Source organism: Serinus canaria, chromosome 21, assembly GCF_022539315.1.
Source record: "Serinus canaria isolate serCan28SL12 chromosome 21, serCan2020, whole genome shotgun sequence".
Classification (NCBI taxonomy): Eukaryota; Metazoa; Chordata; class Aves; order Passeriformes; family Fringillidae; genus Serinus; species Serinus canaria.
The window spans coordinates 2,090,685-2,117,646 of NC_066334.1; the positions used below are offsets into that span (position 1 = coordinate 2,090,685).

Sequence of the window (26,962 nt, forward strand, 5' to 3'; positions counted from 1 at the left end):
TCCCACTGTCATTTCCCCACCTTCCATCCTAAAACAGCCCAGGTGCACCCCAAGAGCCACTCACTCCATCTCACACCTCTGCCCCCCCTTCAGCTCCTCCACTCTGTTTTTTTTGGGATCACATCTTCCAGCTGTTTTTTTCCCCCTCAGTGTGCATTTGGGGGCAAGCCCTGGCCCTCACTGAGCCTTTGGTGTGTCCCTCAACTCACCTGTTTGCATTATGGGCCACAGAAGGGGTTTTGACATGCCCTGTCCTCCTCCATGTGCCTTTGGTGACACCCCAGACCCTTTGTTGTGCTTTTGGGGTGTCCCAAGTCCCCCTGTGTGCCCCGGACTCCCCCTTTTGCCTCTCAGCACTCTCCAGCCTCAGCACCACCCGACTGCTCCCACCCCTCCCACCCAGGGGAACACCCCGAGCAGGCAAGATGGGGACACAGCCCTCAGTTCTGGATTGCATCCGAATGCCCCAGGCCATGAAGTCACCTCACTCCCAGCCAGGATGAGAGGAATGAGACTTTATTTTGAACTGGGAGTTAATCTGCAATCCAAATCATTCCAGCCCAACCCCAATCATTCCAGCCCAACCCCAACCCCAATCATTCCAACAATGGAGTGAGCAAACATTGCGACTCATCAGTAAAAACTGGAAGCATCCTGGTCCCGGGTTTGCAGACACTTTGGAAACAGATTTGCCCCCCAAAACTTAATTGTCATTCTCAATAACCCCCCAGGTGTAAAAATAAAAAAGACCAAACACAGCCCCACAGCACATCCGGCACCCACCAGTCCTGACACAGATACACAGGAGGCTCTGACACTGCCCGGCCCTCTTGGCACCAGGAAAAGGCTCCCACGGGGAGCTCAGTCAGACTTCTCCTTCTCCTTCATGTGCAGGAAGACAATGCTGAACATGAAGAGGCCGACCATCATGGAGAAGGCGCCGGCGTAGTAGGGATACGCTGAGGGGATGAACCGCTCGTACTGCGTGTGCTGGAGGGGACGCACAGACACCTGGCAAGGGACAGAGCAGCCCTTGCAGTCCAGCAGCCCGGGGCAGTCTTTCCTCCCAGGACAGGGGGGATTCACTCCCCCATGCTTACCTGTGTGGAAGAGTAGAGGTGGGTGTATCCCAGCCGGTTGTAATCCACTTTGAACTGGAAGACACCGTAAACGTCCGGCAGCTTGAACTGCACGCTGTATTTGCCACCTGAGGGAGAGATGGGTGACACTGAGGGGACATGAGAAGCTGTGGAAGGTGAAAACACCCCCAGTGTGGGGCCAGGGCAGCGATGGGGACATCCTGCTCCTCTTGAGGGGGACCTGCTGTTCCTCTAGAGGGGAAGCTCCCACTCCTCCTGACGGGGACCTACCGTTCCTCTTGAGGAAGGTGCGCACAAAGGGGTCGATGCGCACGAACTCCAGCTGGATGTCGTCCCCGTCAAAGGGCACCCACTTGCCCTCAGCGAGCTTCTCGATCACGATGCTGTACTCCTGGGACAAATTAACCAACGACGCCTGAAAACCAGCGCCGGCCCACTCTGAGCCCCAGAGCTGCCCAACTCCTCCCCCGGGCGCCTCCTGCGTGCCCCGCCCCGCCTGGCCGGCAGCCTCACCACGAGGTCAGTGACTGTGTAGGCGTTGGGTGGCGCCAGCTCCCCGACGCGGTGGTGGGACACGGCGCCCACGCGCAGAACGCCCTCCTCCTTGAACACCCAGCGGGAAAGGGCCACGGCCAGCTCGTAGTTACCTGTCTGGGAGTACCTGTGCAACAAGGGAGGCTGAGACAGACGAGAAAATACCCCGTGGCCCACACCCAAACCAAACAGAGGTGAAAGCAACACAAACTGAGCTGAGGTTAAAGGAAGGAGCTGCTTTCCAAAGCAGCTGCTTTCCGAAGCATCCTTTACCATGTTCTAGGACGGTAAAGGATGTGTTACCCCAATTCAATTCAAGCTTTCTGCTCCTTCCCAAAACATAAACATTTGTTGCTTGTTTCCCAGGAGTTCTGTCCTCAAAGGGCTCCCAAACGCTCCTCAGCCAGAGAAGCAAACGCACCTCTTGGAGCCGGGAGTTGCTTTCTGCACGGCAGAATTGAAGAAGGCGTCGCTGAAGAAGTCGAGGGAGCCGCTGAAGACGACGCGGGCGTTGTTGCGTGCCTGCAGCCCCGCGATCAGCAGCGTGTTCTTCCCCACGGCATGCGGGTACTGCGGAGCAAACGGGCACAGGGCTGAGCCCACTGGGGATGCACCAACAGCAGTTTGCTGTGGGGTGGACAGGCTGGCTGTAGCAGCACCAGCTGAAGTTAAGGAGTAATCACGAAGCTCAGAAAAAGAAGGAATAGGATTCTGGTACCACTCCAGCTGGGATGGAATGGGAGAGATGATTTGATCTAGGCTGGCCTCTCCTCCAGAGCATGGAGGACATGTGTCCCTCCCGCTGAACACCTCCTCAGAAAGCAGAGAGGAAGGCAAAATCGGGAAGCAGCCAACAACCCAACCCTTTCAAAATCAATCAGATCAAACACTCCAGGATTTTCCCAAGCAGTTGAAGTTAGAAGGACTAAATTGCAGAAGCACAGCTCAAAACAGGAGAGAAAGGAAGGGAACATACCTGAGTGATAGGCTTATCTGGGAAGAAGGAGTAGGAAGTGGAAGAGCCAGTGAGGATATCCAGCACCAGCGGGTTGTCGGGATCAGCCACCATCCTTACAGAGAAAGCCATGGTCAGCAGCATGAACACCCCCAGGGTCCCCGCACCCAGAGGAACATGGGGCCACCTGCTCAAGCCCAGGGACCTTCTCACCCTTCTACCTGCTGAGAAACTAAATATTTCTTCAACTATTTTTTTAAGAACCATTCCTAAGTCAACAACTAAACTACTTTGGAGGATTTCCTTCTATTTTTGTTTGAAATCAAGAGAGATTTGTTAAGCTCACATTAAGAGCCCCAGGGGCTGACCCCACGCTCACCTCGCAGCAACGCCACAGGTTCAACTGCTCTTCCCCCACCTCACCCCTGCTGCTCACCCAACTCCTCGGAACAGGATGGGGTTCAGTGCTGCCTTGCCCACAATGGTGGGGGCCTTCAGGAGGTTCTCAGTGTCGGCCACGATCAGTGTGTGCTGGGGAAACAAAGAGAGATCCATGTGAAGTGAGTCTGGGTCTAATGACAAACAACAGCTTCTCAGTTAAAAGTTTATTTTACAGACAATTATAACTGCTGGGTGAACGTAGTAGTTCAATTAAAAAGCAAAACAACAGCATTTTTGTGTTTATGATCAAATTAGGTTAATACTGATCTTCAAGGAAATACAAACTGCCACTTGATAAAGAGGAACACCTCCAGTGTTTTATTTCCCTGCATTTAGCAACCTTCATCCTCAAACCAGGACAACATGCACGTATGTACTGCTTCAACAGTTTACCTTAAACAAAAATTACCAGAGTATATTTAGCTCAGACTTTAATATCTTTTTATTTTAAAATGCTGGATTACACCAGGCAGACAAAATTGTAGAAATGTTTGTGTGTTTCTATACTGATCTGAAAATCTAGGACTGAAATTCTCCCTTCCCACATCTGAAGTGTTGCACTTGGTGTCTTACACACTTCACCGTCAGGTGAAATTCCCCCCCAAGCTTCAGAGGGATCCAGAACCAGCATTAATCACAGCCCCACTGCCTGCACAGTGACCATCTGAAAGAAGAGCGTGAAGCATCCTGACAGCAGCAGAACTGAATTCTGCAACAGGGATTATTTCCCACTTTCCTGGGAGAAGCAGGGGAGAGAAGGGACAGAGGAAAAACAGGAGCACAAGGACAGAGAATTCACCCCTCGAGCTCCGCACCCACCCCAGCAGCCAGAAGGAGCAGGCAAGGCCCTCACCTGGCCGGGGTCGGAGATGTCGTAGTTGTGGTGGTCGATGACCGCTGTCCTCTCCTCATCAAACTCGATGCCACACTCGCTGCCCAGCTCTCGCAGGGGGTCACCTGCAGGGACAGTGGATTCTCTGTCACACCATACAGGAACTCAACAGTAAATTCAGCTGAGATGTGTGTTCAACACTCTATGAGCCAAACCCCAGGGAACAACATGACCTCCCCACTGAGTTCCCACTGCACATGTTACTAAAGGCATGAATCACCCACTTCCTCCCCGAGCAAGCCCTGAGGTGACAAGGAGCAGCTGGTCTTGCTGCAGTGAATTCATTCTCTGGAGGAACACCTGCACTCACCGATGTCTGAGCTGGCGGCGACGAGGACGCTGCCGCCGCCGTCAATGAACGCGGTGATGGTCTCCACATTGATGTTCCCACCAAAGTCTGAAAGCAAACAGCAGAAATCCATGGCTGGAGCTCAGAAATAACCCTCAGCAGAACTAAACCACGGCAAATCACCAAATCAATGAAAGAACCACCAATAAAGGCTTTGAGAGAGCTGCAGTTTGCTACTGAGTACATCCAAAGCACAGGACTTAACTAAAATTCACAGAACAGCTGGAAATCCCCTTCCAAAGATGTCATCAAGCTCCAGAGGTTTCCCCTCTGCATTTACCTTCTATGGATGGGGAGAAGATGATAAGGTTGTCGTACAGGAACTCCCCGTACTTTATCAGGGACAGGCCGGCGTCATCTGCTGTCCGGAAGGTGAGGTCGAAGCCCCTGTCTGCAGCCAGGACACAAAAGGGACAACATCTGCATGCCATGAAACCACACATGGAGCAGCACAACTGCAGCACGAGCCAGAAGTTTATTTCCCCAGTGAAGGAGCAGTTTGGAAACACTGCCTTTTAAGAGCAGGGGCTTTTTAAGAGCAGCACCTGAGAGTTCCCAAATAAACCCAAGGAGTGGATCCCTTGAAGAGCCCTGATGTCAAAGGATGCCTCGCTGTCACCCATCAAACAGGGACTGAGGGTGCAGGGGACTGAAATACAGGTACAGCTGGGAAAACAACCCCCATCTCCTGCCTCTTTCTGACCAGAAGAGCTCCACACCAGGGAACCCCAATCTCCTCTCTTGGCTTGAGGTCTCCCTCTCACTCGGCCTGCCCAGGGAACTCCAACAACACTCCCCTCACAATCTCCTCCTTCAGCCTGACATGGGAACACAAGTCTTCATTCTGACCAGGAGAACCCAAATAACCCCCACTCCCTGGCAACACCAGTCTCCTTTTCTGCCTGACCAGGGGATCCCGATCTCCTCCCCCATTCTGACATGGGGAGCCCAATCTCCTCTCTCACCCAGGCACAGCGTCCCCATCACCTCCCACAGACTGACCAGGTGACCTCAAACCCACCATTCTCCCTCAGGGGACCCCGATCTGCTTCCTCAGCCTGACAGGGAACCCCAATCTCTTCCTCCACTCTGACATGGGAACCCCAAATACCCCCCCCTTTCCGCCTGGAAACTCCAATTTCCTCCCTCTGCAGCATCCCAAATCTCCTCTCTCATCCTGAACAGTGAACCCCAACACCCGCCTCTCCCCCATTCTGACACAGCCCCTTCCTGCAAGGGACCCCTGGCTGCGCCCTCAGCCCAGACAGGGGACTCCAATCTCCTCCCTCGGCTTGACCCGAAGATCCCAAACATCCCCTTTGCCCTCAGGTAACCCCAACCTCCTCCCCCATCCTGACCCTGGGGCCACAACCCCGCTCCCCCCGCCCCATCAAACCCCTCCCGGGATCCCGCCGCGGTCCGCTCGGTACCCGCGAGGCTCCGGAAGAACATCGAGTGCGTGTCGCGCAGGTTCCCGTTCTCCAGCAGCACCAGCGTGCGGGGGACGGCCTCAGCGCCCGCCGCCAGCACCGCCAGAAGCCCACACACAGCCACAACGGCGGCCGCCATCTTGCTGCCGGTCGCCGAACTACCCCAGAGACGGGCAGCCTCCAGCCAATCAGCGCCAGAGCCGAGAGGTCTCCGGCCAATCAGCGACAGACAGATCCGCGACGCTATGACGCAGCGCAAGCGCTGTCGCGTCCCGTCGCGGCCGCTGTCACGACGGCGCTATCGCGCCTCAGCGCGGCCGCCATCGTCGCGGACAAGGGAGGGCCCCGCCGCCGTCCCCTGCTTCCTGCGCGGCGGCGGCCCCGGCCACCCACGCCCGCGGTGGGTCAGAAGCGGCGGGCACTTGAGCTGGCATTGTCCTTCCTGCGCTTGGTGTCGGCGCTGGGCGCCAGGGCCAGGGACTGCAGGCGGAAGGGCCGGGCCTGGGGCACGCGGCTGCCCGCAGCCCCCTCGGAGCCCGCGGGAGCTGCAAGAGGAGAGGAAGGGGGGGGTGGTGGGTCAGTGCAGGACCCCAAAATGCGGCTGTGTCCTGCGAGAAACCCCTGAGAGGTCAAGGGGTTGAGGCAGAATTGATCCTGGGTGGGTCGCCGTTTGATTTCTCAAGGAAAAGGAGGAAAATGAAGAGTGCCGGCGATATCTGGGCAAAGGGAATTACCTTGGTCCAGCTGAAGGATCTGGCTGGCTCGCCGAGATCGGAAGTAGTTGCTGGCAATGGTCTCACTGTCGCTCCTGTCCAGTACCAGCCTGTAGTGGCCTTCCTTGGGCTGCAGGCGGCAAACGCTGTCAGCAGCGCCAGCAATAAGGCAAAACTGGTAAAATGGGATAGAAATGGAGGAGTAATGGACAGTACCGCTGTCTCCCTGCTCTCATTCGAGGAGCTTGTCCGGCCAGGTTTGGGCTGTGGTAGGGCCGGAACCGCTGTGGAAGAGATTGTCGTTGTGTGTAGAACAATCACCACCCTGCTGGGTGCACTCCCTGGTCGCGGCACTGCTCAGATTCCCGAGGGATCAGCACCACGTGCCACCTTTCTCTGACCTGCCGAGCATAGCAGAGCCATGGTCACCTCCCTGTCCCTCACAGCGCCCTCCTCTCCCCAGGTGCTGTCCCCTCACCTGCAGGCAGGTGGGTTCTTTGAGTGACAGGCTCTGGGATGTTCCAGCAGCCGCTCTCCTCGTCCCACACGGACTCACGGCGGATCCTCTCCAGGTTGCTGTAGTTGCAGTCGCGCCACACGAGGGACTGCACCTGATCCAGCAGTTGCTGGCAGAGCAGCAGCTCTCGCTCCTGGCGCGGGATGGTGCTCAGGTAATCCATCTTCTCCAGCCCAAACTCCAGCTGCAGGTCTTGGATCTCAGTCTGGGCAGCTCGGAGCTGCACACAAAACACCAGGGTTACAAGGCAGAGAGACTGATGGATACTATGAGTACAGGAATTTGCCAGGCAGAGAAAGACACTCAGGAAAACTGCAATATTTGGAAAGTTTTCTAATTTAGGTAAAAATTAGGATTAAATAAAATAAAATCCAGAGCAAAATTAAATAAATCCAGAGCAGCTGTGGCTGCCCCTGGATCCCTGGCAGTGTCCAAGGCCAGGCTGGACAGGGCTTGGAGCAGCCTGGGATAGTGGAAGGTGTCCCTGCCCAAGGGAGAGATTATTCCATGTCTGTTTTAAAGAAAGGCTTCTCGTGTTTCTCCACAGGGATGATTTTTGAAGCAATCAATGAACCTTCAGGAATGAACCTGAAGCTAATCTTACTGATGTGGTCTTAGAACTGCTGGAATTTCCTAACTTTGGTTAAAAAGGTGCAATATTTATTTGATAATCTAAATACCCAAATAAAGTCCTTCATGTGTAGGTCTAGGACTGTACACACAAATATCAATTTTTTTGCAGACCATCTGATTCTACCACAAAATATCAGAGCAAAACTAATTTTCAGGTGTTTTGAAAATTAAGATTTTAAACGTAAATTTAAAAGCATTACTTTTATGTTCTGTTTCTTGCCCCAGAAAGTGAGCTCAGAACTGGCAGCAGTTGCAGCAGATCTGTAGGTCGGCAGAGGGAGTCGCATCCCCTCCCATCCCAACACGTGCTCCTCCCGCCTAGTGCCACACACTGAGCCTTTACAACTGGAGGGGTTTGGGCTTCAAAACCTTAATCCCCCACCTGAGGGATTTCATAAAAGCTCACACAGACAATGTGGTGTATGAAATATTGACACAGCCAGAGCCATTCTCTAAACCTGAAACACAAAAATGAGGATGTGGAGGAGGAAGGCACTGCTCCCTCACCTTCTCCTGCACCTTCTCCAGCGCCTTGCTCTTGGCTCGAACCTCCTCCTGGATGGAGTCATAGACCTTGAGGAGAGCCTGCTCGCTGCTGTCCTTGCTGGATTCCTGCAGGGCAGCCGCCAGCTGCAGCCTCCGCTCGTCCGCGTGCTTCTTCCGCCGTTTGTGCTTCTCCTTCAGGTCCTTGTTCTGAGCCTGCTCCCCCCCAGCACCTGCTGCTGCAGCACCTGCAGCCTGCAGAAGGGAACACTGAGCTCAAGAACCAGCTTCACAAGCGTGGAGGAGGCACGTCCTTCCACGGGTGACATTTGGGAAGACAGAAAATTGGGAATTATGGTAAGATTTTCCACCCTGAGTAATCGTAGCAGATTCTACTTATTAACACTTTCTGTCATAGAATCCCAGAATCCCAGAGTGGCTTGGGCTGGGAAGGACCTTAAAGGGCATCTCACTGCACCCCCTGCTATGGGCAGGGCCACCTCCTGCTCTCCCAGGTTGTTCCAACCCTGTCCAACGTGGCCTTGGACACTTCCAGGGATCATGGGGCAGCCACAGCTTCTCTGGGCAAAATACTCCACAAAGGCAAAGCATGTGTTACTCCAAGCACCTCAGTCAACAAGGATGTCCAGAAATCCATATCTAAGCTCACAAATTTATCTTTAAAACCCTTGCTTTGTGTACTTTATATTTAAATTCTTATTTAAATAAACATTGAATATATGTTTTTTTCACAGATGCACAAAAGGTGCCAAAATCACACAGAGAAATATTTTAACTGTGGAGGTGGGAGTGTTAGATCTGAAAGCCACAGTATGGTTTCCATTTTGGGGCAGTATCAGCCACGATTTGTGTCACCTCAGTATTAATGCAGCACTGGCACAGGCCTGTGTTTGAAATCATGCTCTGGCATGGAAATAAAGCCATGCTCCAGAGCCATTCCTTTGTCTAGCTCAGGTTGGCCAGCACTGTCTCAAATTGGCTGATAACCCACTTACTGATAACAGCCTCTTAATTATCTCCAAACCCTGTGAAATGGCTCATTCTCCCCCAGAACTGACCTGCTATTCTGCTGCACTGCTCCTGCCAGGTGACCTTCCTTTCCTTTGCTTAACACACATTGAATCCAAGAATTCAGTCCTTGCTCTGCTGAGCTGCCCTGATGTGTAAAGCTTGAGCAGGTGGCTTTGAAATCCCCACACCCATGGAACCAAACCCTCCTGCCCAATCTGCACAGAACCTGGAGTTAACAATGTGATTAGAAGGGCCTTTTCCCTTGTTTGCCACAAAAGGAATAGGATTCATTCTTGCAATAGCACCACTAACATTTGATATCACATCCAAATGAAGGGTTTCTTTGGAGATCTCTCCCTTGACAGAATTGCTCACAAATTACAGACACTGCTGTTCTGCATTTCATATCAGCTCCTTTTTGAGCCAGGAGAGACCCAGCAGAGTGAGCACACACCACAGGGAAGCTGAAAGACTGATTAAAACCCACAGAAGGACTGGTTAAAACCCACAGAACTGTTCAGAATCAGACTGTCACAGCATATCTTGGCTTCAGCTTTTCTAATAGTTCCACACAATGGGGTAAGTGAAAAATCAGGAGAATTTCTGGAGCAGCCCAAGCCTCCATGCTGCTTCAGTATGTGGTGGTATGTAGTACTCTGGCTGAGGGAATTCTCTCAGGACAGCTCTCACACAGAGAAAACCTTGAGCCAGGTTGATTTTTATTTAGGTTGAGCACAAGTCCAAGCCTGCATCCCTCATATCCCAGCCCTGTCCTCCAGGCCCTGACAGTGACCCTGAAATAGAATTATTGGGAAATTTTGCTGTTAGCTGTGGATGATGTGCTGCAAACACTGGAAATGGAAATGCATGAGCTGGAGGCAAAAGTGGCCTCCAGTGATGGGAAGAGTCTATCCATGAGCCACAGGACAGCTGCTGCCCTACCTGTAAGACATGAGATGGCTCCAAGAGTGCCCTTCAAGGCCCTCTTTCAATAGGAAAAGGAGGCATCTCCATTACCTGTGTGGGCACTTAAGGCTCCCCTGCCTGCAGCTCCAGGCAGGATTTGTTACCAGGAACACCTTTTGGCATCCACGTTTGCTGACTTGAACATCTCCATTTTTCTCTCATAATTCTGGCACTCAGCCTCACTGAGCACTGCAGGGAACAGCTCTTCATCCATCCAAACAGGGCAAAATTAGTTTTGGGTAAAAACAGCCTGGGGGAGAGAAGGCTCCAGGCAGACCTTAGAGCCTCTCCTGGTGCCTAAAGGGGCTCCAAGGAAGCTGGAGAGGGACTTTGGACAAGAGGCAGAAGTGCCAGGACAAGGGAGAATGGCTTCTTACTGCCAGAGGTAGGGACAGATGGGGTATTGGAATGGAATCCTTTACTGGGAGGGTGGTGAGGCCCTGGCACAGGGTGCCCAGAGCAGCTCTGGCTGCCCCTGGATCCCTGGCAGTGTCCAAGGCCAGGCTGGACAGGGCTTGGAGCAGCCTGGGACAGTGGGAGGTGTCCCTGCCAAGGCAAGGAGTGGAATGGGATGAGTTTTTCAGCAGCTGTGGTGTCATGGCAGAAGGTACCTGCTTCTGCCTGAGGGTGCTGCCGAGGGGACAGATGGCATGAGCAGGGATGTCACTGACCTGGTGAGCACCAGCTGCTGGTCTACAGGCAGGGAAATCCCCGGGGCAGTGACAGCTCCCACTGCTCCAGCACTGCCCCTGCTCACCCCACTGGTGACTGTGACAGTCCCAGGTGCTGCTGGGTCCTGGTGACAAGAGGAAAACAAAGGCTGTAGCTCTGGAAAGATGCAGTGAGAGTCCTGGGGGAGATGAAGCACAACGTTATCCACTCAGGGTTATTCATCCTGAGGGGAGAAGGAGCCTGGAGGGTACCTGGGCTGATGTTGGCTCTTCACGTGCTGCAGCAACAGCATCTTCACATGAAGGTGTGTGGTCAGAGATTATTCTGTGTCAGCTGAAAAGAGGAAATACACACAATGTTGGTAATGAGCTGTGCAAAACTAGACATAAATCTGTGAAACCATCTCCCAAAGCCTTCCCCCAAAGCTAGGAATGACGTGTCTGAAAGGAAAAGGGCTGTCATTCACCTACTTCTGCTGGTCAGTAAAAACCATGAAACACTGAGAGGGTGTCTCGGGAAAGGAATGCAGATTGTACAGGGCTGGGAGAGCCTGGCTCCAAAAATCATCCATTTCAGAGGCTGGGGGTGCACATTTGTAATCAGAGGGGGAAGAAATAAAGAACCTCTCAACCTTCACCTCAAAAAGTGATAGCACCAAAAATGAAGAATGCAGGTTCAAGAATTACTAGTGGATGATAAGTGCTATATGAGCACATTGCAAACCATGCTCTGAGGCACTGCAGGTGTCCATGAAAAGCAGTAATGGAGAGGGAGAGGAGGCAGTTTCTAGGATGTGAGAGGAATATCTGCCTTGCAGTGAGCGATGGTGTGGATAATCCACCGGGAGGGCGAGTGCTGCAGCACATTTGCATATGGAGGAAGAGACTGCGGCAGCCACCCCGGCCTTGGGAATGAGAGTCCAGGGGGGAAGGGGACAGAGCAGTGACCTCTGCTCTAGAAACACTGCCCTCAGTCAGGGGGAACTCTGCTATGTGGGCAAAAAGCAGGTGTTTTACTCCAAAATGAGGCTTTTTACTGCCTCAAGGCTTACAGGGTTGGGCAGGGTAAGGCTGGTCCCGACAGGGAAAGAAGTCAGGGAAATAGGGAAGAGGACAAAGCTGGGACAGTCTTAAATCCAGGAGAGGCAGAGTTCCTGCTCCTGCTGTGGATGAGCGTGGGTTGAGAGCAGGGACTGCTGCTGCCAGGCAGCACTTGCTGCAGTGGCAGCACTTGCTGCCTTTTCAAGGCTGCAGTGGCTGCCACAGATGTGAGTGCAAAAACAGTCCCTGCTCCTGAGGGAACCTGGGCTGGGCTGCACAGCCTCCACCCACCTCCTCCACACCTGCTTCCTTCCTGAGGAGATCCTGGAGAACAGACACCTTGAGATCAAAGTCATCCCTCAGGCTGCTGATGTCCTTCTCCAGGCGGGCATGGGATGCCTGCTCTGCTTGGTAGCTGGCCTGGAGCTGGGCCAGCCTCTCCTGGAACTCCTGCAAGGCCCAGCAACAGCCCCATGACTGTTCCCGAGGTCACATCCAGGTCCATTCCAGGTCACACCTTATGCCCACACCAATACCACCAGAATTCACTACCTTTTTCTGTGACTTAAATTGACACTGGAGTGATTATTGTTGATGAAACTGACTGTTCAGCCCTAAAAATGGCTGCCTTGGCTGGTTGTGGTGTCCTGGAATGAACTTTCTAAAGAGCAAGGAGAGAGTTTTGTTTCCCTTTGGCTCCTCCTGGCTCTGTATTCCTCTTTTTTCTCATCTCTATACTCTTCCTAACACCTTTGACTACTGCTTTCCTCAACTCTATTCCTCTCTTTACTGACAATTTCACATGAGGTTCTTCCAAAAATTCTTCCTGGGAATCCATTCCAATCCATCCCCAGAGAAGTGGAAACAAGAGGTGGGTTATCATAAGGCACACAGCATCCATAACACATGGTCTGTTCATAGGAGAAGTCCAAGGATTACAAAATAGAGAAAAATAGGAAAAGAGAAGTGTTCTGGAAAGGCTGAACCATATTTGTAATGATTACTATGAAAAAAGTTTTAGTCAAAGCCACTCTTCCCTCTTCCCAACTTACTTCTCTGATCAGCTGCTTCTCTGCTTCCAGATCCACCTGGGGTTTGAAGCAGGGAGCTGGATTTGCTCCCAGGTGAACAGCCTCAGCAGGTAGAAGCCCTACAAAGCAAAGTAGAAATAAAAATCACTCACAGTCACAGGGTGGGATTGTCTACAGAATTTCTGGAAAGAGAACAAAGAAGCTGGGTGCCAGGAAAGAACATGGCAACCCTGTGCTCCTTCAAACAGCACTCTCTGCCAAACGCTGCTGGCCCGGGGCTCCAGAGGTGTGGGGAGAGAGGGAGAGGTTCCAGCTTCAGGGAAAAATGGAAGTGAATGTAATTGTGTGGTATTTATACATACAAGTATCTCTTTCAAAGAAAAACAGGACTTGTTTCCAGGGCTATGCTACAGATTTGGGAGATAAAAGACACCAGGAAGATGAAAAGTCCAATGAAATTACCGTCTTTGTTCACAGCTATTTCTGAAAAGGGGCAGGAAGGGGGGAAAAGTCATCCTACAGCATTATTCCCCTGCTGAAAATTGCCCTTTTTTAGGGGCTAATTCTCCAAAGGTGATCCGCTCCCTAAAGACTGCTCTTCCCTACATTTGTTCCTACATTTCCTATTCCTGCTCCAGAGGACAGAAGCTGGGATGAGTCCTCAGGCACTGCAATAAGGAGGGCAAAACTTCTCTTGTAGTGTCAAAAATATACATTGTAGGAGAAAAAGGGCTGAATGCTTACTTTGAAAACATACATATATAAATATTCAGAAAAGAATTTTACAGTATTATTTCTTTTGCAGCTCATTTTTGTTCTTCCTGCTGAAACCTGTTCTTCCTTCTGCAACTGACCAAATTCTAGCCACAATCACCAAAAATAACCAATGATTTAAATAATGTCAGCCTTTTCTAACAGAATTTGCCACTATTGAAAACACTGGATTATTGAGATGGTCTTTGCCATTTCAGTAGAATAAGGTCAATTTGGCAGCAGTGAAGGAAAAGTCTGTAACCAGTGGAGGACTCTTCCTCCAATAGGTAAAGGAAAGGTTGAGGTAAAATTTAGCCAACATTTTATGTGTAAAACTCCTTTTTTTTGCCATCTCTGCAGCCAGTAAAGGCTCTCCTACCTGACAAGTCACTCGTACCCATCTGTTCAGCCAGAAAGGCCTTCAGCTTCTTAATCTCCTCCTGGTGCTCCCTCAGCAGGGTGTCCTTAGAGTCCTCGTTGATGCAGGGCTTGTTCCTGATGTTCCTTGCTCGACTTGCGTAGCGCAGGGTGCTGAGGCTTTCCTCGTAGCTGTCATCAGCCGGGGACACACATGCCACCATCAGGGTCCTGGTGTTCCCCCCCAGGGAGTCCTGGAGCAGCCTGGTCAGCTTGGAGTCTCGGTAGGGAATGTGTCTGCACCTGCCATCCAGCAGGGCCTAGATGACATTGCCCAGGACAGATAGGGAAAGGTTGATTTTGGTGGCCTCTTTGAGCCTCTCCCCTGTGGCACCAGTCCTTGCCTGTCTCTCACTCCCTGCCAGATCCACCAAGTTGAGTTTGGCAGCCCTGAGGTGATCCTGCCCTCGCTCCTCTGCACGGAAACAATTCCCAGTCAGCTCTTTGGAGGAAGCATCTCAACAGTCAGGAACCAGGACTGTTTTGGCACCACGTCCTGTTCCCGCCCTGCTCTTTGTCTGCTTTGGGCCCTGACTCCCTGAAGTAAGTAAATATCTACTTAATGTGCTTTTCTCAACAGGATCCACAGTAAAAATTCATGCCTGTTCTTGCTCTCTCAGTGAGCTTTGAACACACACACACACACACACACACACACACACACACACACACACACACACACATACCTCCACATATTTCAACAGTATTTACAGTTTCAGCCAAAGTCCTCCACAAGTAACACGATCAAACCATGGGTTTATACAACTTTTTTCCTCCTCAGTTTGTTTCATGAGGGGAAATTTAGATGAAATATATAGAAATCCTTCCCTGTGAGAGTGGGGAGGCCCTGGCCCAGAGAAGCTGTGACTGCCCCTGGATCCTGGGAAGTGTCCAAGGCCAGGCTGGACAGGGCTTCGAGCAGCCTGGGATAGTGGAATGTCTCCCTGCCCATGGCCCAGACCCCTCAGATGAGGAGATGGAGCCTGGTAAGGAGTCAAACCCAGTGAGCTGGTGCCATTCCCATCGCTTTAAGGCAGGAGCAGATTGAGCTGAGGCTGCCCAGCTGCCTGGACACACACCTTACACATGGGATACCTTACACATGGGATACCTGCTTCCTGGTCTGCATTTGAGGCTAGAACAGTGTGATGGCACAGGGTCCCTGTGAGGAAGACAGAGTGCATCTTGTTCCTTTAGGAGCCCTGCACTTTCAGTAGCTCCTTACCTTTCCCAGCCTCATACACAGCAGAGTTGGGCACACATTCCCGCTGTCCTAAGCGCTGGACCACACTCCTGGATGTCCACATCCCAAATATTCCATAAGATTTTAACCCAAATTCAAGGGAAGAGGTCCTTTAGCATTCCAAGCACAGAAAGCACTGAGATTTTAACTGAATCTACCCTTTTCAAGGCAGACTTCTACAAATCCTGGCCTTGAAAGGAGTCAGAGTTCTATTTTACAGCAGAGACATCTCCCACTGTCCCAGGGTGCTCCAAGCCCTCTCCAGCCTGGCCTTGGACACTGCCAGGGATCCAGGGGCAGCCACAGCTGTTCTGGGCACCCTGTGCCAGGGTCTGCCCACCCTCCCAGGGAAGAGGATTTTTCTGATGCACCTACCATCATTTGGGATCTAAGGGTAGCTGTGGGATGATGAGTGGACTCACAGCCCCTGTGCCCTGCCAGGGCCTCCAGGTACACACCGAGAGTGCAGATTTCCACGCAGACAGTGAAGATGGAGTAGAGCAGGAGGAGCCCTTGTTCATCAGGGTAGAGGCCACTGCTCTGCGCCTGCAGCCCATGTCCATCAGCTGCTCACGCTGGGCCACGCTGTGCACAGCATGCAGGGACAGCCCCTGCACGTACACCCCCTGCTCCGGGTGCTCCTTCAGCTGCCAACAGGACAATGCAAGCCAGGTCACAACAAGGGACACTGAAACCAGGGAAAATTGCACTGGGAATGGCCCAGAACCTTGAGGGCTTCGTGAAATTAAACTGTAGAATGAGAAAAACACATCTGACTGCTACCAGAAAGCCGGATTTCTGAAGGAGGAAAAAGAGGGAACCAACCACCTTCATGGCTCAGAGAATTCAAGCTAAAAGTTGCTGATTGATTCAGACATCCCCCAGGCCACGAGGAATCCAGCTTCTACCCACCCTCTACCTTCTCTATTATTAAGCTGCATATTTTAAACAAGAATCAAAATACATCTCACCTATTATGGCAAAGGCTGTAAGATCTCCTCAGCCATAGGAAGCTTTTTTTAATATCAAAGCACAGATACAATATCCCCAGATATTGTTCCCGGTGCTTTGCTGAACTCTCTGCTCTGAGTGGGTGGCTTGAGCTCACTGACAACATTCCCAAAGTACCACCCATCACACAGAGGTAAACTGTCACCATTTTTCTCTAGATTAATTAATTTTTAAGTGAACAAAAGTCCTATTTGGGACTCTGGGTTGAGACAGAGCATTAAATACCCAACAGCATCTTCTCAGTAATTATCAATTGCACAGATGAAAAGTTTCATACAGAATGTTAATAAGCAATGGAAATATCCAAAATTTTCTGTTACCCATCAAACCTACATAAAAAATACAAAATAATCCAGAGATCCCTGCACTCCTACACCAGCCCCCTCCACACTGGGAATTTTAAATGAGCTAAATTAATTTTCCACCGCTCTGTTACACCCCACATCTGCTAAGTTCATCACCAAAACTATCTTTATCATGTCAGCTGGGATATCGAGCTATGGTTGTCATGATGGAGCAACAGAGACCACATTTGGCACTGTGACTTCCAAAGAGGAGGCTCAGATACCTCAGTGATGTTCACAAGAAATGATGTAAAACAGCATTTGCTGTTAAAAAAATCACACAGAACAGAGCAAAAGCGGCTGAACACTTAACTGGGTGGGATTTATCCTTGTTCCAAAGCCATGATGCCCGGGATGAATCCAGGTACAGTCACAGGCAGTGTTCATACACTGAGACTGGTCTGTGCTGCTGAGAACCCCAGGACTGGCCTGGCTCTGTCTGGGGATGTTGCAGAGTCCCTGAGGAATGCCTGACCAAGGACATGGCTGTAGTCACTGAGGTGAAAGGCAAAGGAATGAACAAAACTGGGATTCTGGGGGAATTGGGGGAATCAGAGGTGTGCAGTGGGGCAGCCTGGGATTTGTTTCAGCAGGACACACTCCCTTAAGTATTCGATAGAGGCAGCAACAGGCAGCGTGACAGAGTTACCCTGGAAACTGCTCTGCCCAGCTCCTGCCCGCCCAGTGCCAACCGCGTTGCCATGGAAACCCATGTCACCGCCGATGTGGAACAAAGGAAGAGAAACTGCAGCAAGAAGTCCCCTTCTCCCACTCTCCCTCTGCAGGAGACAGGCAAAGCACACTTGGAACGTGGAGCAGAGACAGGTTTGCCTGCCTTAAAGCCAGAAACCTGCCAGAAATACCTGTCCTGTAAGGCAGTTTGGGTCTGTTGCCACCCCAGAGCGCTGCAAGAGGCTACTGCCTTGGTTTTATACACCAGGGCAGTCCTGCAAGGAAGTAAATTGGGACAAGAGATTTCTAGCTCCCTCCAGGAATACATAAAAAAGGATCTGCAAAGCCGCCAGGAGGTAAATTTTGTAAAGATCAGCCCCCTGGTTAGGATTCTGGGAGAGTTTACCCTCCTATGGTCCTGCAAACGTCACACGTGTTCCCCTGGGGAGTAATATCTGCTGCGAGCTCTCAAAAAGGATCAGTCTTTTTGTTTAGGCAGATAAAGAGATCATCCATGGCTCCACTAGATCAGATTAAATATTTATAAGACCCAGCATCCTCTTGCTATAGAAACAAGCATGAGATGAAGAGGATGAGGAAGAAATTTCCCCATGAGCACTTTATTCCACCCTTGTCCAGTGAAGGATTTTCACAGAGCTGCTGCTGAGCTACCAGCCACTATCAGGTGGGATACACTGGACATGTCTCCAACCGCATCCTGTTCTTAAACTTTCACTAAAGTCCCTCAAAAGTCCCTCTTAGCTTCCATATTCCTTCATATTCTGGCACAGACCTTTGTTGCACTTCTGTAAGTCATGGTAACACACGGTAACACACTGAGCTAATTAAAGCACTTAATTAAGGCACATTGAGCCCACCTCACCTCCAGCTTCTGCTTGGTGTCAGCTCCTAAAAGGTCTCGGATGTCCTCATTGTAGATCTCCAGGTAGGAGGCTCTCAGCAGGAACTTGGTGTTCTCAGCACACTGCAGAGCAGGGAGGATTGGGGTGAGGCTGCACAGCACAGGGAGCTCAGGGAACCCCTCCACAGCTGGGTGCCCACCACCCTTCAGCACCTCATCCAACCCCCTGGCCATTCACTCCAGGTGGAACCACTCAGCACACACTGCACAGGACTTCTGGTCCTTCCACACCTCAAGCTCACAATGTCACCTAGCACGAGGGGGCAGTACATCTGACTGTGCACAGGCCCCAGCTTAAAGATGAGGAGCAGTGTAGCCACATTTCTCTTCCCAAAGAAAAGCAAGGCACAATTCTTCCCAAGAATATTTCTGGGTTTCACATTCTCTGAACCTCAGAGAAAGGAAACACAATTCTTATCATTTGCTGTGCCTGTGTTTGTGCCAAAGTAGAATGCAATGTGGAGATTGTTTACCCACAGTGATGGGGTTTTGTTTCCTTGGCTATCAGGGCCAGGTGTGTGTGTGTGTGTGTGTGTGTGTGTGTGTGTGTGTGTGTGTGTGTGTGTGTGTCAGGACTGTCGGCTGACAGTCACGAGATTCTGGGCAGTGTGTGCAGAGTTGAATGTTTGGCAGATTCAGTTTAGATGTAATGTAATATAGTATGGAATAATGTAGTATAATAAAGTAATTAATTAGCCTTCTGATATCAATGGAATCAGATGCATCATTTCTCTCCCCTCGTTAGGGTGCCTGACAATTCTATAGAGCAGTGCACCCCAAACCTGTCCCCATTCACACTTCATGCCATCAGCACTCACTTCTTGGCACAGGACACCAAAGTCTTTCTAGCAAAACCTTACCAGAATCTCTTTCACACCCACCTGTACACTCTCAAAGATGTGTTCAAATGCCCTGGGAATGATCCCTTTCTGTGAGGAAGAATCTGCAAGTCCATGCATGGTGAAGGACTTCCCACTGCCAGTCTGGCCATAGGCAAAGATGGTGCCATTGTAGCCTTCCATGACACCCTGGAAATGGGGGAAAAACTGAGGAAACAGCCATCATCTTTGCCTAACTGGAAACACATTGTCCAGATTCATTCCCACCCCCAAAAGGTGTTTTAAAGGAAGAGCTGGAAGTAAACATCAAATGGCTGCTTAATCTTCACACATCATCAGAGTATAGCAATTACAAAATTAGCATATAAATCAATGTTTTTCTCTCAAAACAAGGAATCTTGAAGCAGTGCAGGTGTTGAAAAGCAGTTGACAACATCAACACTTAGCAAACTATAATATTTTTGCCATAGGGCACAAAAATCTTATGAGATTCAAAGAGACAACTAGAACAATAGTTGGTTGTGGGGTGGCCAAGGGGATGGTCTCTAGCTTTGAATAATTTTTGCTCAGCAAGCTGCTCACTGTCACTTGTCCCTGTTTCAGAGAAGTCTGGTAGGAAGAAAAAATAACTGGATTTCTTCAAGTTTAAATAAGAAAAAAATAACCTATTATTCTAATATCTATTGTTTCTAGCCCTGCTTGTTCTCTTGATTAGGAACTTCCATCTTAAAACCATCATGAGCCATTTAATCTATGTTACTTCTTCTAACAAAAGAAGTTTGAGGGGGAGGTTGGTCTTTTTTTTTTGCTTAATAGGTTAATTTCTCACCTCAGCTGTTTCCTGTGCTGATCTGCTAACAAGAAAACAAAGTGATCCCCTATCCTTTTGCCAGTCTAATCCAGGCAGAGGTTCCCCATCTTCTCTAAGGTTTCTCACTTGACAGTAAAAATGTCCCTAAAATCCTCAGTTGTGTACCACAGCAGCTGTGGCTGCCCCTGGATCCCTGGTAGTGTCCAAGGCCAGGCTGGACAGGGCTTGGAGCAGCCTGGAAAGTGTCCCTGCCCATGGCAGGGAGTGGGATGGGATGAGGTCCCTTCCCACCCAAACCATTCTGGGATTCTATGATATAAACATCCACCTAAAACAATTAAATGTAACTCTCTCCTTGGTGCCCTGCTGGCTGCTAACAAAGTTTTGTTTCTTCCCAATTTCTCGGACTGTTGCTGGGACACTGTCTGCTCTCCTCTGCTCCCCAGGCTTATAGCTAAGCCTCTTGAAGCAGTGGACAGGGCTTTCTGCCCATAAGTCAGGAAACCCAAATGGTTTGGGTTGGGAGGGACCTTAAAGTTCATCTTGTTCCACCACTCTGCCACGGGCAGAGACACCTTCCAGTGTGGGGAAGGTCAAGTGGATCCTGCTTGGCTTAGGGATCACCTGTAAAACCCCTCAGCTCCTGTCCCAAGCTATGTGTTCACAGCTATATGCTCAGCTGCAAGGAACCCACAAGGATTGGAGTCCAGCTCCACCCCAACAATCCCACCCTATGCCTGAGAGCATTGTCCAAACGCTCCTGGAACTCCTTCTTCCATTGTGGTGCCCAAAACTGCTGCCGCCCTTGGCTGTGTGGGCTGCCCGGGGTGCCCACTGACCTCCACCAGTGGGTAGGCGATCTCGTTGTAGATGTGCTCGGTGCTGTGCTCCCCACCGAATGCCCCGTCGAAGGAGAACTGCTGGGGGGGGCTCAGCGGGGGCCGCGGGGTTCCGCACCAGGCACCAGCCCCGTGCGCTGTCCACACTGACAATGGCCTGGTGGCCCAGGACTGCCTCACGCCCGCTCAGCGGCCAGCAGCGCACAGCCACCTTCACCGCCTCTGCGGCCATCGCCCCGGGCACTGCACAGCAGGTCAGTGACAGACACGGGGGTCAGTGACACACACTGGGGTCAGTTACAGACACACCCAGTCAGCCCCGCACACAGGGGTCAGCCCCAAACATGGAGGTCAGTGACAATCACCGGGGTTAGCCTCACACACGGGGGTCAGTCACACACACTGGGGTCAGTGACACACACACCCCAGTCAGCCCTACACACACAGGGGTCAGTCACACACACGGGGGTTAGTGACACACAGGCACGGGGGTCAGCCCCCCACACTGGGGGTCAGTGACACACACTGGGGTCAGCCCCACCCTCTCGGGTCAGACTGCCCCTACAGGTCACCCCACCCATCCAGACCAGCCCCACAGCTCACTCGGCGGGACTGGAGGGCACCGGGGGCTGGCAAGAGGCTGGGGCAAGTCTAACTCTGCACATCTGCACCCCTTGTGGGAGGGAAGCACCTACCCCTCACTGGGAGCACAGAGGGAAAGGACCCCCGAGCGAGGGAGACTGAGGGAGAAGGGGAAAGCATGGAGAAAAAGAGCTGGGGAGGGATGCAGGGAAAGGGGGAAGCTGGGAACAGGTCTGAGGGGGATTTTAGGGCAGGTCGGGGAGAGGAACCCTGGAGGGGGAAGGGTTTGTGAGGGAAACCCTGGGGGGAAGCTGAAAGGCGAGAAACCCAAGGACAAGAAACCTTGGGGTAACTTTTGGGAACTGAGACACACCCAAAGGGGACTGAGCAAGGGAAAACCTGAGGTGACGCCGCCGGTACCGCGCTGGCCGAAGGCGCGCGCGGACCCCGAGGCCACGGCGATGCTGAGGCGGTGGGAGGCAGCCCCGCGCATGCGCGAGCGACGGCACGCGGTCGCCACAGCGACCGGGGCCGCCCCGGGAGATCGGTCCCGCCCACCTCATCACGTGACTGCCGCGGGGTCCGCGGGGTCGCGGGCGGGGGCGCGCGCACGTGTCGGGGCTATGCACGAGGACAGGTGTGCACGAGGACAGGTGTGCACGAGGACAGGTGTGCAAGGGGGATGTGCACGAGGGCACAGACTATGCGTGCACAGCGCCGTGAGTGTGCGATGGCACCGGTCCTCAGCTGTGGCCCCTGCGTGTGCAGGCGAGGGTGAGCGAGCACGTGGGTGTGCAACCTCTGTGAGCACCAGTGCACTACCGCAGCGTGCAGGAGCGGGAGCCCGAACGCGGGGTGCAGTCGTGTGAGTGCGAGTTAGTGCGGTGCCTGGGCCGGAGAGCATGTGAGCACGCAGGTGTAAGCAGCCAGCCGAGTCCCGCTCCGATGCACGAGAGCCTTTATTGCGGGAGGCGCGGCCAGCCCGGCCGGGGGATAAGGCAGGCAGCGAGTGAAAGCCGGGGGTGCCGGGGACAGCCTTGCGGGGAGGGCCGGGCCTACCCCCGCTCGTGCTGCACCCCGGTGGGGGCGGCGGGGGCCCAGGCGGCCTCCCCCGGCCCGGCGCTGGCCCCGCCGCCGGGGTCCCGCTCCTCGTAGCCGGGGTTGCGTCGGCCGGGGGCCAGGCGGCAGAAGCAGCCCCCCGGTGGCCCGGAGTAGTGCGCCAGGAGGGCGGCCACGCTGGCGAACTCGGCGTTGGAGTGCTGCCGTCGGGAGAGAGGGGAGAGGGAGAGGTGAGCCCCCCGCGCAGTCTGTGCCCCCCATTGACCCCCGCACCGAGTGCCCACCCAGCAAATCCCGGCGTGCCAGAGTGGCAGCACACCCACGCACCTCACACACCCTGGACTCTGCAGCAGGCACCACGGAGCAGGCACAGGTGAGGACATGAGTGCAGCACAGCCCTGCATGCCCTGCGTGGGCTGGGGCACTGTGTGTGCCAGGTACGCCCAGGTACACCCACAGACCAAAGCACCCTGGCCTGGCTGGGGGACCACATGCACACCGGGGCACTCGTGCATCTCATACCTGGGCATCAGTGCACCCAAAACTCAGACAAGGGTGGATGCGCTGGTGCACCCATGCCAGGGGTACCTGTGTGCTGTGCTCAGATGCATCTCTGTGCCCCGAGGCACCCGTAGATCGGTGTGCCCATCACCCACACCTGCACCCGAGACCACCTTGGTGTATTCCTGCACCGAGGCACCAGTGCAGCCATGCACAAGCACAGCAAGTGCACTTACAGCGTGCATTAGGTGCCTGCACACAGCAGTGCATCCCTGTCCTGGTGCACCATCACCGGCGCAGCGAGGCACAAATGCATTTACAGCCCCAGTGCACCCGTGCGTGGGTGCTCCAAACACACAGAGAATATCAGGTAAACGGTGTACGCACCAGTGCATCCGTGCATGGGCACACCCATGCACCGAGGCACGCCGCAGCGTTGCAGGGGCGCACAGACGGACCGGACCGTCTGCACCCCGCTGCACCCGCACCCGCTGCGCCTCCCCCGCGCAGCCCGCACGCACCGAACGCCCCCGCGCAGCCCGGGCTCACCTCCACGCAGAAGCGGCCGTGCTGTGTCCGCAGCACGCCGTAGCACACCACGCCGCAGGGCGCCCGCACCCACAGGCACCAGCGCTTGGGCAGCTCGGGCTCGGCGCGCAGCAGGAAGGAGCCGGGCACGTCCCGCCGCAGCAGCGCGACCCCGGCGGCCCTGCGGGCGAGGCGGCGGTGGGGCAGGGCCGGGGATAGCGCAGGGCCCGAGATGGGGCAGGACCGGGATGTGGGACAGGGCCCGGGGTGGGGCAGGGCTGTGCGTACCGAGGATCAGGTGCTCGCACACGGGCGCTCACCTGGCGATGCCGGCGAAGGCCCACACGCTCTCGGCGAGGACGCTCTCGTTCTCGGGCAGGAAGGCCAAGCTCCTCGCCCCTTTGCTTTCCCCTCCCGCCGCCGCTGCGGGAGCCCATTAATCCCCTCTTCGCCCCCAAACACTCGTGATACCGTGTGTCCCCGTGCCTCAGTTTCCCCCCGGCACTCACCGGCGTCGCGGGGCTGCTGGTGGAGCTGTCCCTCGCCCCCGCAGTCCCGGTAGGCTCCCGAGCGCAGCACTTTGCTCCGAATGGCTTTCTTGCGCACCAGCACCGGCGAGCAGTAGGGGTTCCCTGGGCGCCAGGCTCTGCCCTCTGCCTCTGGCCGCCGGTCCTGGGGGATGGACAGGCTGTGAGAGTGGCCTGGGGGCTCTGGCAGTGGGGAATGTCAGATGGAACACCACGTGGAAAAATGCCACCCAAAGGATGTGGCACCAAAAAAGCTGTGCAAAACACCACCAAAAAAAAAAAAAAAAAAAAAAAGGAAAATAAAATTGTGCAAAGCACCGTCGGGAAAATGCAGTGCAGAAAATGCTGTGCAAAACATGATGTGCAGAAGAAATTCCATGCAGAACACTGTGGAACAATGCCATGCAAAAAATCACCATGCTGTGCAAAACCACAGTGCCAAAAGAGCTGTGAAGAGCATTTTTACTGTGTAGACATTTCTGCAAGAAATGCCATGCCAAAACAGCCATGCAAACCACTGTGCAAAAAGTGGCATGTAAAAAAAGGTTATGAGAAATAATGCTGTGTAGAAAAAGTTCTACAAAAACAAATCAAGGAAAGAAAGTGCTGTGCAAAAATGCCAAGGAAAAAATGCGCTGTAAAACCTCCTGCAAAAATCGCTGTGCAAGGAACAGCTGTGCAAAGTGGCCGATGGCAGGAAGGGCCCTCAGGGAAAGGTGGCTTCAAGCAGGCTGAGCAGAGCAGCGTGCAGGGCCGGGCCCTGCAGGATGGGCCCTGCGACCCTTGAAAGATAAGGTTGTGCAGAGCACTGCACACAGCACTGTGCAAAGAAAGGCTGCACAAAGAGGAAATACAAGGAAACCATGCAAGGCACCAGGTAATGATGTGTGGAGTGACAGCGTGCTGCTCAAAATGCGAGAAAAGGCCGCGCAAGAGCTGCCTGGGAGCTGTGCAAAACCCCCTGTGCTAAAGCACCACACATAGAGTGCTGTGAGAGAGACGGGGCTGTCCTGTGCAGGGCCAGGAGCTGCCCTTGATCATCCTCGTGGGTCCTTTCCAGCCCAGAATGTTCTGGGAAACGCCCTGTGGGGGAAAAGCCCCGCGAGACCCCACGCACAAACGGGCTGTGCCAAAGCACTCGAGCAAAGCACCGAGCCAGGAAACACCGTGTGAGAGCCCCGGGTGTGAGAATCCCGGGTGTGAGAATCCCGGGTGTGAGAATCCGGGGCGTGAGAGCCCCGGGTGTGAGAATCCGGGGCGTGAGAGCCCCGGGTGTGAGAGGCCCGGGTGTGAGAGCGCCGGGTGTGAGAATCCCGGGCGTGAGAGCCCCGGGTGAGAGCAGCAGCCGGGCAGGGCAGGACGGGGCGGGGGCACCTACCCCGGTGCCCAGCAGGCCGAGGCCGCCGGGCGCGGGCAGGCGCCGGAAGGACACGAGAGCGTTGACATTTCGTGACACCTCCTCGGGGTTGAGGGGCTCCCGCAGCACCCCCGGCCCCGGGAGCTCCCCATCTCCCGCCTGCTCCTCGGGGTGCGCCAGGAGGTAGCAGAGCTGGAAGGAGCGGCAGAGCAGGAGGTGCAGGGTCTGGACCTGGGGGAGGCAAAAGACGCTGCGTGCAAATATTAAAAAAAAAAAAAAAATGAAGGTGTTTTGGGGGCGGGACAGGGTTGGGCCACCACCTCTCCCGGGAGCCCCACGAAGAGGTGGCAGAAGAGGGTGCTGGGTGGGCTGTGGGGGTTGCGGGCCACGAAGGCGAACTGGCGATCTGGGAGCCTCCAGGTGCTGTACAGGATGCGGCGCAGTGCGTGTGCCATCAGCAGCGTCTGCGGGATGGGGCGGGGGTCAGGGGCACCCAGCACCCCCGGGCCCCCCCCGTCAGGGGCACCCCCGCTTGCACACATAAAACAGCTTCTCGAGAGAAAAGCAGCGCTCAGAGAGGTACAGCCCCCTAAACACTGACACCTCCCCAGCATCCCTGGCCCCCTCAGCACCTCTGACCCCTCCTCCCCCCATTCTTGACCCCCCTCCCCAGCACTCGTGACCTTCCAACCCCAGCAACTTTGACTCCTCAGACCCCAACCTGTCTCCTCAGCACCCCTGACTCCCCTCCCCAGCACCCCTGACCCTCCCAACACCCCCGCATCACCCCTGACGCCCCTACTCAGCCCTCCTGAGCCCCAGCACCCCTTGCCCACCCCCCTTGACACTCCCCCCAGCCCCCTACCTCCCCATCAGCGCTGTAGACCTTCAGCCCCTGCAAGCTGAACCTCAGCACCACCGACCTCCTCCGGGGACAGTCCTGTCCGGGGGAGATGTGGCACTGGGGGCCGGGCTGTGCCCCTGTGGGTGCCCCGATTATTTGGGGTCCCCTGTGTTTCCCAGAGAGGGGAGCAGTGGTCGATCCCGACCTTCAGCGCCCGCAGCTGCTCCTCCACCCGCCCCGCTCGCTGCTGCAGGTCCAGCTCCTCCACCATGAAGGATCCCACGTACTGGGAGGGCAAAAACCCCACCCGGGTCAGCTACAGCCCCCCCACGGTGCCCCCCAGGGCAGCAGGCCCCCACTGAGATGATGGTTTGGGGAGTCATGAGCACCCAAATCTCATCTCGGGGTGTCGCCCCCCCGGTCATGGGTAAGTCACCTCTGCTGGCTTGGTGACAGAGCGGGCTCGCTGCTGGGGAGCAGCAGGGTCCTGCCCCCGCCCATTCCCCGGCTTCCTCTTCATGGCAGCGGGGATTGTGGGTGAAGGCCAGGTCAGGATGGGGTCAAGCAACTCCGGTGCCACATCTGAGTTATCCGGAGCCCTCCAGGGTGATGGGGCTGGAGCAAGCACGGGAAGCCTGGGTCCGGCCCCCGGTCACTGTCCCTGCGAGGAGGGAAGGGACAGACACAACCTGCCCCCACTGTCCCCTGTTTCCAGCCCGCTGATCCCTGGGGAGGTGCTGCGGTCCCTGCTGGGAGCTCCCCAAGTCCTGACGCCAATGCAGATGTCCCCAGGTCCCGGCCCCAGTAAAATAGTCCCAACCCCAGCGCAAGGGTTCCAGCCTCCTGACCACACGGGTGATGTGAGGGTCCCCATCTTCTGCTCCTGAGGTCCTGTCCAGGCTGCCATGTCCCCACTCCAAGCAGC

At 54.1% G+C, this 26,962-nt stretch overlaps 3 protein-coding genes across 3 annotated transcripts; all 3 read right to left on the reverse strand.

Annotated features, from left to right (window-relative positions):
• Positions 1-500: 500 nt before the first annotated feature.
• Positions 501-5,886, reverse strand: DDOST (dolichyl-diphosphooligosaccharide--protein glycosyltransferase non-catalytic subunit). Its single transcript, XM_009095649.4, has 11 exons — positions 5,702-5,886; positions 4,552-4,662; positions 4,233-4,319; positions 3,884-3,987; positions 3,026-3,120; positions 2,611-2,704; positions 2,056-2,204; positions 1,614-1,761; positions 1,371-1,491; positions 1,101-1,207; positions 501-1,011 (listed from the first exon to the last, which is right to left on the reverse strand). Exons 1-11 carry the CDS (start codon positions 5,838-5,840, stop codon positions 862-864), a joined length of 1,305 nt encoding a protein of 434 aa, XP_009093897.2. The 5' UTR covers positions 5,841-5,886; the 3' UTR covers positions 501-861.
• Positions 5,887-5,998: 112 nt separating this feature from the next.
• Positions 5,999-20,920, reverse strand: KIF17 (kinesin family member 17). The gene is given in 18 exon segments (XM_050982608.1): positions 5,999-6,246; positions 6,436-6,544; positions 6,631-6,698; positions 6,893-7,151; positions 8,072-8,277; positions 8,280-8,302; positions 10,717-10,841; positions 10,969-11,041; positions 11,734-11,756; positions 12,058-12,207; positions 12,810-12,907; positions 13,921-14,373; positions 15,660-15,698; positions 15,701-15,848; positions 18,112-18,213; positions 19,032-19,178; positions 20,640-20,732; positions 20,734-20,920. Coding segments are annotated over 18 exon segments (2,394 nt in total). The 5' UTR covers positions 20,872-20,920; the 3' UTR covers positions 5,999-6,106.
• Positions 20,921-22,039: 1,119 nt separating this feature from the next.
• SH2D5 (SH2 domain containing 5) lies at positions 22,040-26,607 on the reverse strand. The gene is made up of 10 exons (XM_050982733.1): positions 26,474-26,607; positions 26,243-26,323; positions 26,059-26,133; positions 25,514-25,657; positions 25,215-25,424; positions 23,819-23,981; positions 23,630-23,732; positions 23,331-23,490; positions 22,281-22,480; positions 22,040-22,109 (listed from the first exon to the last, which is right to left on the reverse strand). The coding sequence occupies exons 1-10, from the start codon at positions 26,555-26,557 to the stop codon at positions 22,040-22,042; spliced, it is 1,290 nt and encodes a 429-aa protein (XP_050838690.1). The 5' UTR covers positions 26,558-26,607.
• Positions 26,608-26,962: the final 355 nt, after the last annotated feature.